Source organism: Gordionus sp. m RMFG-2023, chromosome 1, assembly GCF_954871325.1.
Source record: "Gordionus sp. m RMFG-2023 chromosome 1, tfGorSpeb1-WG-v2, whole genome shotgun sequence".
Taxonomy (NCBI): domain Eukaryota; kingdom Metazoa; phylum Nematomorpha; class Gordioida; order Chordodea; family Parachordodidae; genus Gordionus; species Gordionus sp. m RMFG-2023.
In genome coordinates this window covers 17,404,307-17,418,369 of record NC_088775.1, presented here as the reverse complement: position 1 = coordinate 17,418,369, position 14,063 = coordinate 17,404,307, and the positions used below count along the sequence as shown (strand labels likewise).

General features: G+C 24.9%; 1 protein-coding gene across 1 annotated transcript in view; it reads left to right on the top strand.

The window, feature by feature from the left end:
* Positions 1 to 10,539, top strand: part of LOC135930985 (diphosphoinositol polyphosphate phosphohydrolase 1-like) — a 36,875-nt gene extending 26,336 nt beyond the window's left edge. The window contains exons 2-4 of the mRNA XM_065467820.1: positions 9,393 to 9,548; positions 9,759 to 9,843; positions 10,233 to 10,539. Of these exons, the coding sequence (XP_065323892.1) occupies positions 9,393 to 9,548; positions 9,759 to 9,843; positions 10,233 to 10,339 (348 nt within the window). The 3' untranslated portion in view covers positions 10,340 to 10,539. The remainder of the gene's footprint in view (positions 1 to 9,392; positions 9,549 to 9,758; positions 9,844 to 10,232) is intronic.
* The last annotated feature ends 3,524 nt before the right edge of the window (positions 10,540 to 14,063 follow it).

The following is a 14,063-nucleotide window of genomic DNA, read 5'->3' as shown; positions in this document are numbered from 1 at the left end:
TTTTTTTGGATAATTTTTTTCGGTTAGTTTTTTTTTCTTAATAAAGATATATTCCAATTTCGTTTAAAGTTAAATTGATTGTATCTATTGATGTTGATATTATTTACATATTAGCTATCAGAATAAATATATTTTTAATATTTTTTTGTGATAACCGTTTACGACATTTATCACAAATATAGTATGCTTGGATATTGTGTCATCCACGTCATGACTTTACGCGGGTTCTTTTTATAATAAAGTTTTTAGATTCTTTAAAAGGATTTAACGCATTTATATACATTATAAATAATTTTAAAAAGAAAAATAATTAATATCAAAATATTTGTAAAATAAAAACTAATTAATATTAGGGCAGGTGAGAACTTGCTTTTATCTTTCAACAATTAATTATCATATTTTCTTGTAGGAGATATCGGAATCTTAACTATCTTTTTAGGAAATTTAATCATTTATTATAAAAACAACTAATTTTTACAAGTTATCAATATAATATTAATAGGTAAGCCTATCAAACGATCTATATAATATTTTTTCATGTTAGTAATGCTAGAAAATCTTATTATTTATGTTTAAAAATGAAAAAAAGTTTAAAAAAATAATAATCTTAACAAAACACGTTATTTTATAAAGGAGCGCCATCTATTTTTGAAGAAAATATTTATTTTTTGATTTTTTAAATCGTAATAACTAAAAACCCATGGCTGTCTCAAGTTTAAATTTTTTCTTTGAATAGATATAAGGTTAGAGAATAAAAAAATATTAAATTCAAAAAAATTTGGTTGGAAAGCGAAACACCTGGAGTTTTCATGTTTAAAATTTATAACGTAAATAAAAACCACAACAATATTATTTCAAAAAAATCCTTAATATTTAATAAAAGGCCTTTAATAGAGTTACAAAATGACATATAACTTATATTTTTAAAATCATTATTTTTTAACTTATCTCCATTTTAATAAATCGTATTTTTCGAAAAAAGGTCACTTTTGACCATTGATATCTCAGGAACTATGAGTACTAGGAGGCTAAAATTTTGGATTCGATGCTTTCTAATGATATTCTATCAGCATACAAAATTTTATCGAAATTAAAAATGTCGGGCCGAAGAGTTATCGATTTGGTATGGAATTCCCGATTACTAAATAACATTCATATGGTTTTTAAGTTCTTTCTATAAAAATCCTACCCTGAATTCAGATTCAGCACTATATTGCCACGAGTATACAAAAATATTTGCTAACTGTGAATGCAAGGTTATACATTTTTATAATGTAGAATTAAAATTTATTAATTAAAGGAATAAGATTGTGAATCCATATCTTAAAAGTTTAGAATTTAACATAGGCTACAACTATCTTTAATAATCACTTTGCATATTTTTATCAAATTTTAAGCAGGATAAAAGGAACAACGATTATGAGAATGAAAATATTGATTTGTTTTTTTGTTTGGACTGAAATTTTATTTTAACATGTTAACAATTTATATTTTTGTCCAATTGCGTCAAACAATTCAAAAACTTTAAAAATAATTATTATGACTATTGTCACTTATCTATGGTACATCTTCATTGAAATTTTATTTTAACATGTTAGCAATTTCTATTTTTGCCCATTTGCTTCAAAAAAATTCAAAATACTTTAAAAATAACGATTATGACAATTGTCACTTATGGTATATCTTCACTGAAATTTTATTACAACATGTTAGCAATTTATTTTTTGCCCATTTGCGAACTTTAAAAATGATTATGACAATTGTCATTTATCTTGGGTACATCTTAACTGAAGTTTTTATTAAATATGTTATCAATACTTATTTTGCGGTATGACTGGTAAAATGAATTGCTAAAAAGCAATTAATCATAATCAATCAAAATTTTATTTATTGAAAATTTTTAAAATATACTTAAATTATTTTTTTATTAAATGAAGGATACTGATTAAATATCATATAATATATAATTTTATTTTGAGTTAATATTATTATAAAAGAAATATTTTCATAGCTTATTAAACCATAAATAAATTTTTTTCAATTTTAAAAATTAACAAATATATATCCGTAAGAGGGCGTTATATGCGTAAATATGTAAGTATCATTTTAGGAAACCGGAATGATGATTGGATAGCGCTTTTTTATATTTGGGTATATATACATATGAAAAACCTAAAAATTAAAAAAAATTTTTTTGAAAATATTATGATTTGACCGAATGCCGAGCTTAAAACCGACCACTTACTAAATATTCGATTGACCAAATTTACTAGTAATACAATTTGAAAAATGTTGATTTTCGTTTTATATATCTATAAATACGTATAAAACATAATCCCAAAAAATATTTTTAAAATATCGCTATTTGGCGGATAACCGACTCGTAACCGACCCAATGACTAAATACTGAATTGCTGGCGTTTTAAATCAAAATATCTTAATTTTTGTTTTATATGTGTATATTTACGTGCTAAGCATTATCCTAAAAAATTTTTTGAAAATAATTTGATTTGACCGATTGCCGAGCTCAAAACCGACCACTTACTAAATATTCGATTGACCAAATTTACTAGTAATATAATTTGAAAAATGTTGATTTTCGTTTTATATATCTATAAATACGTATAAAACATAATCCCAAATTTTTAAAATATCTCTATTTGGCGGATAACCGACTTGTAACCGACTTAATGACTAAATACTGAATTGCTGGCGTTTTAAATCAAAATATCTTAATTTTTGTTTTATATGTGTATATTTACGTGCTAAGCATTATCCTAAAAAATTTTTTGAAAATAATTTGATTTGACCGATTGCCGAGCTCAAAACCGACCACTTACTAAATATTCGATTGACCAAATTTATTAGTAATATAATTTGAAAAATGTTGATTTACGTTTTATATATCTATAAATATGTGTAAAACATAATCCCAAAAAATATTTTTAAAATATCGCTATTTGGCAGATAATCGTTTCCTTTAACCTATAATAAAATTTTAAAATATATATTATTAAATATATATTTTACCAAAATAAAAACTTTTAGAACAGATCAGACATTTTAATAGCAAAAATATGATTTATAATTATAAAACAATTTTAAATTTTAACGGCTATTATTTAAAAGTATTTATTTATTTATTTGTTTATTATTTTTTATATACTTCTAACTCAAATTTTTTTATTTTTAAAATAATGCCAAATATTTTTAAAATATTCAGGAAAATATAATAATTTCGAATATAAATAATAAAGGAAAATAAAAAAAATATTAGAAAGAATATAATCATGGGGAGGGGGTTTAAACGCCCCTTTTTTGAATCTCAATTGATTATCTCTTAGACAATTAAAATTATCTGAAATATTTGCACATAACACATTTTTAGAGAGTATTATAGATTTTATTTATTATATAAAAATACTTAAGCATATAGTATTGCATAAATTTTAAGTGTTAATACAAAAATTATATAAATTTATAACTAAGAATTTATAGTAAATTTGGTCAATCGAATATTTAGTAAGTGGCCGGTTTTAAGCTCGGCAATCGGTCAAATCAAATTATTTTCAAAAGATTTTTTAGGATAATGCTTAGCACGTAAATATACACGTATAAAACAAAAATTAAGATATTTTGATTTAAAACGCCAGCAATTCAGTATTTAGTCATTGGGTGGGTTACGAGTCGGTTATCCATCAAATCACGATATTTTTAAAATATTTTTAAGAATTATGTTTTACACGTATTTATAGACTTACAAAACCAAAATCAACATTTTTCAAATTATATTACTAGTAAATTTGGTCAATCGAATATTTAGTAAGTGGTCGGTTTTAAGCTCGGCAATCGGTCAAATCAAATTATTTTCAAAAGATTTTTTAGGATAATGCTTAGCACGTAAATATACACGTATAAAACATAAATTAAGATCTTTTGATTTAAAACGCCAGCAATTCAGTATTTAGTTATTGGGTCGGTTACGAGTCGGTTATCCGATCCGCCAAATAGAGATATTTTAAAAATATTTTTTGGGATTATGTTTTATACGTATTTATAGATATATAAAACGAAAATCAACATTTTTCAAATTATATTACTAGTAAATTTGGTCAATCGAATATTTAGTAAGTGGTCGGTTTTAAGCTCGGCATCAAAATCAAATTATTTTCAAAAGATTTTTTAGGATAATGCTTAGCACGTAAATATACACGTATAAAACAAAAATAAGATATTTTGATTTAAAACGCCAGCAATTCAGTATTTAGTCATTGGGTCGGTTACGAGTCGGTTATCCGCCAAATAGCAATATTTTAAAAATATTTTTTGCGATTATGTTTTATACGTATTTATAGATAAATAAAACGAAAATCAACATTTTTCAAATTGTATTACTAGTAAATTTGGTCAATCGAATATTTAGTAAGTGGTTGGTTTTAAGCTCGGCATTCGGTCAAATCATAATATTTTCAAAAAATTTTTAGGATAATGCTTAGCACGTAAATATACACATATAAAACAAAAATTAAGAGATTTTGATAAATAACGCCAGCAATATTTACCTTAGAAAATTTCCATTATTTTACTATTTACTCATAAATTAAACATCAAAGAAACCTAAATTTTTTTTTTAATTTTTAGGTTTTTCATATGTATATATACCCAAATATAAAAAAAGCGCTATCCAATCATCATTCCGGTTTCCTAAAATCATACTTACATATTTACGCATATAACGCCCTCTTACGGATATATATTTGTTAATTTTTAAAATTGAAAAAATTTATTTATGTTTTAATAAGCTATGAAAATATTTCTATTATAATAATATTAACTCAAAATAAAATTATATATTATATGATATTTAATCTGTATCCTTCATTTAATAGAAAAATAATTTAAGTATATTTTAAAAAAAGTAAAAATTTTCATTAAATAAAAAATACATAATAAAATTTTGATTGATTATGATTAAGTGCTTTTTAGCAATTCAGTATTTAGTCATACCCCTTATTTTGGCCCATATACGTCAAAAAAGGTTTAAAAATAACGATTATTTCAATTATAACTTTTCTGTGGTACATCATCATGAAATTTTAATTTGACAAGTTTACAATCTATTTTTACCCATTTGCATAAAAAAACTTTAAAAATAAGGATTATGACAATTGTCACTTATCTAGGGTACATCTTCACTGAAATTTTATTATTTAATACATGTTAAAAATACTTATTTTAACCGATTTCCGTCAAAAAACTTTAAAAATAACGATTATGATGATTGTCACTTTTATATGGTGCATCTTAAATTTTAATTTAACATGTTAAAAATACATATTTTACCGTAAAAAAATCTAATATGTTTAAAAATATAGATTATGATAATTGTCATTCTTCCAAGGAACATCTTCAATAACGAATATAAAAATTGCCAGATTAAATTATTATCCTTAAAAAGACCATATACATAAATAAGTTAAATAAAAATATTATTTAGAAAACCCACCTCTTTTAATATACTTAAAAAATAGATAATTTTACAAAAATGATAAAAAAAACTATAGATTTCACCTAAAAGATTGTTTATTTATAATAAAATTCACAAAAGAATTCCTCAATAAAGATTTAAAATTTTTATCAAAATATGTTTAAAAATCTTTTTGCACTTCAAAAAATATTATTTGCTTAAAATTTTGGGCGTTTGTTTTATTAAAAAAAATATAAAGAAATCCATTTTTCATTTCATAATAATAATAATATAAAAATAAATTATTTTGATAAAAATAAAAAAATAATAATAGACCGCGTTATATTTCGCGAAATAGTTTTCGCTATATTGTCTTCGCGATTTATGTTTCGCGATATTGACTTCGCTATAAAATTTTCGCGATTAGTGATTCGCGATAAAAATTTCGCTCTAATGTATAAGCTTTAAAGGTTTCGCTATAAAAAATTCGCTATATTATTTGCGCGGAAAAATATTAGCTAATGTGGGATCGCGATAAATGTTTCGCTATAAAATTCATTCGCGATAAAAGTTTCGCTGAATTGACATGGAACCGTAATTCCAGCTTACCTTTTTTTATGTAAGCTCAATGTTCCTATAGTGCTGTAAAGTAACGGCATTACTTTTTTGAGGAAAGAAACGTCATTCATTACTTGGTTTAAAAGGTAGCGAGTACCGCATTTCTTTATTTAATAACGGTAAGACAAAACATTTCTCGTTAGTCGTTTTTTCTAAAAAATATATTTTACTATATATTATATTATATTTCTTTTTAATTTTATAAATATTTTTCAGATCAACCACCAAAGTTCTTCATTTATATAATATTTATTACATTCTTGATTGAATTTTATACAGTTTTAATCTAATTAATTTTGAATCAATTAAGGTATGTTAATTTATATTCTTTAATATTATAATTTATTTTATAACTAATATATATCATTAGTACTTATTTCTTCAGACGAAGATGATTTAACTTTGCTCTGGCTGCAGTATAAAATATTTTATTAAGGACACTTAAGTCTACACTCTATAAGTGTATATTTTACCCTATTTATAATATTTCAACCTCGATGTCCAGCATTTCAAATCTAAAAAATCATATAGGTAAAAATAGGAATTCAGATTAAATTCTGATAAAGATGAAAGAAAATTCACAAGTTTAACTTATTTTTTCCAAAGTTAGTAATAATTGTAAGGATGATCTAATTAGTTTTTTTTTTTAAATTAAGATCATTTTTTAAATATTTTTAATATATTCCCCCAATTAAAAATTTTATTTATTAAATATAATACAACCCTTTCATCCTCTGTACTAGTGAGCACTATTCGCTCTTGTTTATCTGATCTTAAAAAAATCATGTAAATAAAAATGTATTTTTTAACTAGCGCGTTACTTTTTTATAGCGAGTAATGCATTTTTTTTATTTGTTGAGTAACGGTAACGCGTTGATATTTTCAAACGAAACGGGTTAGCGTTTCTTCTTTGTTTAACGTTTAAAGCACTACAATATAAGTTAAACTTACCTAATTTGGGCACCGTTTAAATCAAAACTTGGGCCCAACAGCTTCTTAATTTATCAAAACTTTTTCCAGGAATTTGATTGGAACTCAAAATTTTAAATGAGAGAGTTGCCAGAATTATCAGCCCAAATTAGAAAAGTTTTTCTGTAAAATATAATATGATCAAATTAGGAGAACGTTTTTTTTATTGATCGTATTTTTCTTTATTTGCTCATAAAATTAATACAAATGATAGAATGAAAATTTCCACATTTCAAATTTTTGCCCTACTCAATTGAAATATTTAGTCATAATTTGTTATTTATTGTATGTATTTTTTTTAATATGAATTAAGTGATACTTAATTTATGCGATATGTTATAGTAAACTAATGTCAATAATATTATAAAATTCAGCTTAAGAAGGAAAAAAAAACAATATTTTTAGAAATATATATTTTATTTGATAAATCAAAATAATCTACCATTTACTGGTGGCTTAAACTTGTCTAAGTAATTCATATATAAACATGTAAATAAGGAAGTAAAATATTCTCATAACGAAGTATTTATTCTTATCGATATTTTAACGCTGGATGTAAATTTTAGTTTTCATGGATAGATTTATATAAATTGTTTTAAATAGCGATTTAAATGAGCCTTATTTTTTTCGAGAAAATTAATGGCTTAAATGAATAATTTTAACCGGGGACCCGGTTAATATTGATTCGTTATTAGTAAATCCATCCAAGTATTAATTAAACATATAAATTTGTTATCCATTTGAAATTTAAATTTTTTAATATATTTGTAAACATTTACAACTATCAAAATATGATTAAAAAAGGTTTTTGATAATTTTATAGATCGGATGACCGTAGTGAACAATGAGTAATAATTATTGTTATTTGTAGCTAACTGGAATTAAGGATTGAAATATGAAATTATATTAGTGAGCCATTATAAATATCATTATAATTGAGTAGTAAAATTAAATTCTTTTTGTTATTTTTCGGAACATTTCTAGTCCAGATTCATCGTTTTTGTTCCTTTAATTTTCTCATAATTCCATTCCCGGAACTTTCCATTCCATATCTTTTACTTTTATTGTAAATTTCTCGTTAAATAAATTTGAAATGAGATCACTCCGACCCGGAAAATATTTTAGGCGGGTTATCCAGCCCTAATTTTTTTTATGAAGGGAAAAATCACAAATATCATTATTCAGGGTTAAAAAATTTATTTTGCCCCAGTTCTAAATTCTTTTGGCTCGCGGGGCGAATCATGTATATTGATATTTAAGTGAGCTGTAATATATAAAAATAACCGTATAAAATGGTGACTTAACAACTTTTCTCTTAGTCTGCATCAAATATTTTAGACCCTTAGCATACTTATAAAAAAAATTCACATAATATAGTTTATTAATTGCCAACCAGATTATTACATATTAGGACAATGTTATTTTGATTATTAATAAATTAAATACAAAAAAATTCGGGGATAAATTTTTTTCCCTTCTTTAGAGATATATATATAGATAGTAAAAAAAAAATGAGTATTATAAATTTTTCGCTTTAATTGGTATAGCGTGCAATAGAGGGTTAATGATAGCTGGTGTGTGAATGGGTTAATAGCTATCAAGTGAAGCAATGGGTTGATTCAATTCCTGGCTAGTCCATTTTTCTTGACCCTTTTCACCACCTTAACTTAGGTATTTCGGTGCTACTTTATTAGTATATAGCACGCCAAGGCATCATTTGAAATAAAGCGGAACCCTAAAAAAGTTATAAAGAAAATTGGTAATTTTGCTATTTTATATACCCTATATTATATCCCTTCTGGTTTTATTTCCCAAACAACCCCTAAAAAAATTCCTTCTTATGGGTTAGGGTTAAATAGATTAAAAATGGTTTTTTAAAATTTTCATCAAAAACCTGTCAAATCTAACAGATCATGTGGATTATAAATTTGGTGTTAATATTGCAATTTCTTTGAGTTTGACCATAATCGGTAGTATATACTGAAAAGAATATTTTTTAAGCGTTAAATCACATGAACTTTAGCCAGGATTATTCAAGTTTTCTCTTACAAGTCGTCTCAATTGTCGAGTAGAGGCTCAAATCAGATGTTTAGGTTAAATATTTTAGGCTAAAAACTTGTTATGAGGCATATTGTAGTACTCGAAGATATTCATTCCGGTTAAGGGCGCGAAGTATTCCCGTGTTTATTCCCAGTTTTGAACGAACTTTTTTCCAAAACCATTCGACGAAGGTTTGTTCAACACAACCTTAGGTACTGTTTAACATTAACCTATTCAACGTTAATCAAATAAATTATTTGGTAAAATATTAATTTGCAACTCTTTAAAAAAAATGTAGGTATTATTAGTTACAAGTAGTCGAAGTCCGGACCATTGGGTAGTGCCGGGTGGTGGATTAGAGCCCCACGAGGACCCAGAATCAGCCGCTTCGAGGGAAGCTTTAGAAGAAGCTGGAATACGTGGCCAACTGGGACGGTGTTTGGGAGTCTTCGAAGTTAAAAAATATATATCATCATATCTTACATGAGGTATATGTGCCAAGTAATAGTATCGTTTTATTTGTCTATATTATTCTCATTATGTGATAAGCTATTCTTTTTATTTTTTGATATTATTTTTGGTAGGTGAATCATTTTGGTTTAACTACGCGCTCATTTTTATATCAAAATTTTATGACTAGCATTTTAAAAAAAATTGTATTTAGAATTCCGAGAGGAAGCATAGAACTTTCGTATATGTGTTTATGGTGAAAGAAGAATTACCTTATTGGGAAGAAGCATTGAAAATAGGCATGCCTTTTTTATTCATTTATAATCTTTAAAAGTATATTTGCCTTTAGGGTTAGCCTATTTGAATTTGAGCAAACACGTGTTTTTTATTTTAGAAAGACGCTAATTTTCTGGAATCGTATAAGTAACATTTTATGAATATAAGACAATTTTGCTTCTAACTTTTTAAACCACTCTTAAAATATTTATGACTAAATTGTAAATTCATGGGATAGGTATTGTACCTTATACATTAATACGATTCCAGCAAAGTGAATCATTCGAACTTTAAAATAAGTGCGATATAAATGAATTATGAATGATATTAAAAATATCGCTAAAAATTCCTGTATGAAGCATAAACCTGAATTTACTAAAGCCCTACTATATATTCATTACTATAATATTAGGTCGAAGGAGAAAATGGTTCTCAGTGAGGGAAGCGAAGCATGTTTTAGACTTGTATAGGCCATTACAAACTGTTTATCTTAACACACTCAAGGCTTGCCGCTCATAATAATTAATTATAAGATATCATTCTCATGTAAAAATACTATTATAGTTTTAAAAAAATCGCTTTTATCATCATTTCACATTTTTTTACGCAACGACCAGATTTTAATAATATTTTTTTGTTAAAATTAAATTTGCCTTTAAATAATTAATTTCACCAAAATATTATTGTATGGACACTTTGGTTATGTAAAAACAAAACAATTAAATGGTTTCGATTTTTTAAAAATAATTTATTAATTATAAATTTTGCTATATCATAATGTTTGTAATATAATTATTAATAGTTAAATATTTTTTTATAAATATATTATTTACACTCTTATTATACTAAACATATTGACAAAATAAAAATTATCTTCAAAATTTGATCGGCTTTCAGGGATTCAAATCGAATCTCGCCCAGAACGTTAAACCGGTATTAACCATTATTTACCTAACCCACACCGTTAAAAAATTTGTCACAAGAATCTGAAGCGAACCTTTAAAAAGCTCTGTGAACCGGTTTAGCCCTTTTTATATTCTAACTCTTTTAAAGATGATTAATAATCAGTTTTGAGGACTGATATGTATCATAATTTATTTTTATATTGCTATTTGATGGCCAGCTTAGACTATTTAGCCTATAGAAGTTGCAAGTTATTTTTATAACTCATTTTTAATATAATTTTTGTTATGGCGCTAAATCGTGCGATTTAAATAAATTAATTTAACGAATGTAATATTTATTTGCACTGAAAAAAATCTCACAATATAATATTTATTTTAATAAATTTTTATTTTGACTAACAAACTATTCTCAAATTTGATCCTTAAAGGGGGTGTTAATATTTTTAAAAAAGATTTCCTAGATTAAACAAATGTACTATAAAAGTGCTCGATTTGATGTAAGCCATTATATTTAATAATAGCAATTTTAAATTTGGGAAATCAGCATTTAAAGATATTAAGCGAGATATATAAAAAGTATCTAGTTGCCTTTTGTCGTTACATTCCAAAAAATTAAAATTATACTAGTTAAATATTTTTAAAAGTAATTATGTGCAGATATTTTTTTGCAATATTTTAACTAGTTTCTTTAACAATACTATGGAATCTAAGTTAATAAATACTCTATGTCATCCAATCAAAATTTTCAATGATGCTTTTTTTCCAACTGAAATATTTTTAGATATCGTGATAATAAGAATCCGTGAATTGTCTCTTTCGAAAAAAATAGGATTTTGAGCTTTGTATGTCCTGCTGGGCTTGATGGCAGCATCATCGACAAAATATAGGCTCAGTCAATTGTCCAAATATATTAATGTTATTTCCTGATTGAATATCATAATTATAAAATGAATTTTACAAAATTATATGGAAATTTTTTATTCTTTTTTTAAATTATTTTGTAATGGGATAAAAATAGATAAACGTAAGAAATTATCAAAGTTATTACTGAATATTTAATTTTAATGCATTGTTGTTGCCAGATCAAAATTTCCAAATTGCGGAGTGCGGGGAAAACCCGGCCTTCGACTGGGTTTGTGAAATGGTTTGCCTCTCCTATTAATTCTTATAATTACTTTATATAGTAACAAAGTCAGTAACGTTTTGTAATCTTTTTCAAAATAGGTAATAGAGAATACATGCTTGCATATTTTTCCAAGCTTGGGGATTTATCGTTATTACGAAATAATTATTCCACATCATTTATTTTGGAGAATTATAAAAAATAAAAAACATCAATCTTCCCTAACCAGATATTAATATCTAGCGGTATTTTTAATATATTTATTAAATTACGAAATCCATCAATTGGTGGTTTTTTGTTCTAAGGTAACATTTGTAGATCGAATTATTAAACAAATTTTGATTGCTAATAATCTAAAATTGTTTTAGTAAAAATATCTATTTCATTTAAAAAGCCCTTAATTAGAGGAATATTTAAACAATTATGAAAATAGAGATCTATGTATAATGTTTAGCTAACCAATCAAAATATACATTCATTAAATTTGATCAATTGATAAGTGAAAATAATTTTATGAATTTATTGTAAAGTAACATAGAAGTTAAATAATATATATTAAGTTTTATTCATTTAGAATAAATTTAGAATTTATATAAAATAAAACAGATCTCGTTACTAATCTCTCATATGAACATAGTTGAAATTGAAAACTTATTAAGCTTCAATTGAGTAAAAATTAAATTTAATGTTCCAAACCAATAAAAGTTTCAAAGCGCATATGTCAAAATTATTATCAGTCTGACTCTATGCAGTTTTCAACCCCACCCCCACTCCCCTTTTTATATTTTAATACCTAATTTTTTTAATATTGTTTTTAGATTCTATTTTAATATGATGTTTATATATGTTATTGTAGTTTAATATGTAAATTTTCTTAAATATATATATTTTTTAAAATAAATAAAAGTCTTGAGATAATAATAAAAGATTAAATACTTAGGCAAAATAAAGTAACGATTAGGGGTAAATAATGTTAAAGATAAAACAATGAAATATAACATTTAAATATTTTTAAAATAAAACCTTTATGTTAGACTTATTCAAAAAGAATACGAATAACAGAAGGGGAACCCCCCCCCCCTCCTCATAACCATATGGTTTAAATTAAAGATTATATGACTAAAATATTAAATAACAGGGGGGGGGGGCTATAAAGATATTTTGTAAATATTTTATGGCATAGTAGAGCCGAGGATGGAGAAAAAATACGATCTGCATATCTAGAAAGATATTTTTTGAAAAACAATTATAAATTTAATAATATAATTTATATTGTTAAACAAATTAGATAGTCTAAAAATTTTTTATAATTTTTAATTAAAAGAAAAATCGTTTAATTTGGTAAAGATAAACAGCAAGCTTTGATTTTCTTTTGCCAGTTGAGTCTGAATTGTTGATTACACTTGAAAAGCGAGAGAGTATTAAAAAAATCTCAGAGTACTCTGATGATTTATCATCGTATGATAATTTACTTTGTGATGTCGAATTTTGTTATAAAATCCTGACAGAATAGAGTACTCTTTGAGATCAAAAAATGCTCAGGCCGTTTTCATGTGTAATTGCACTTTAGATTCCCTGCCTAATATTAAAACGTTTTTTTTATTATTTTAGTTACCTTCCCGATTAGTACCTGCACTAATGAAAGGTCTTTTTCAACTTAGAAAAGATTAACAATCTATTTAAAAATGGATTAGCCCTATTAAATATTTATAAGGAGATTATTCTAAATAAAAATTTGATTCCAGATAATTAGCCAAATTTCAGAGAAAAGTAGATCTCTCTTTATAAATTCAAATCATAAAATTGCAATATGATTATAATATGTTCTTAGTCATAAAATTTTTATATGCAAAACTTAGTTATAATCAATTGAACATTACACATTGATAAAATTTTCAGAATAATGCTTTCAGTTGCCTATTAATCATAAATTTGGACAAAATTTTATTATTAATATTATTCGCTTATGCTGGTCTTTAAGTGGTTAACCACTAATAAAGCACAAAATATTGGCAAAGTATTTCCAATTGTTCATCCAACTTTAACAAAGATGATAAAAAGATCTAAAAAATTAATATATTATAATATTTTTAGAAACCCGGCCTAAGGCCAGAGGAAAGAAAGTTTGGGGGCGAATCCTCCTCCCCCCAAACCCCCCTCCTCCCTTATGGATAAATCCACTGATGAATAAGAAATTATGGATATTCGATCGTTT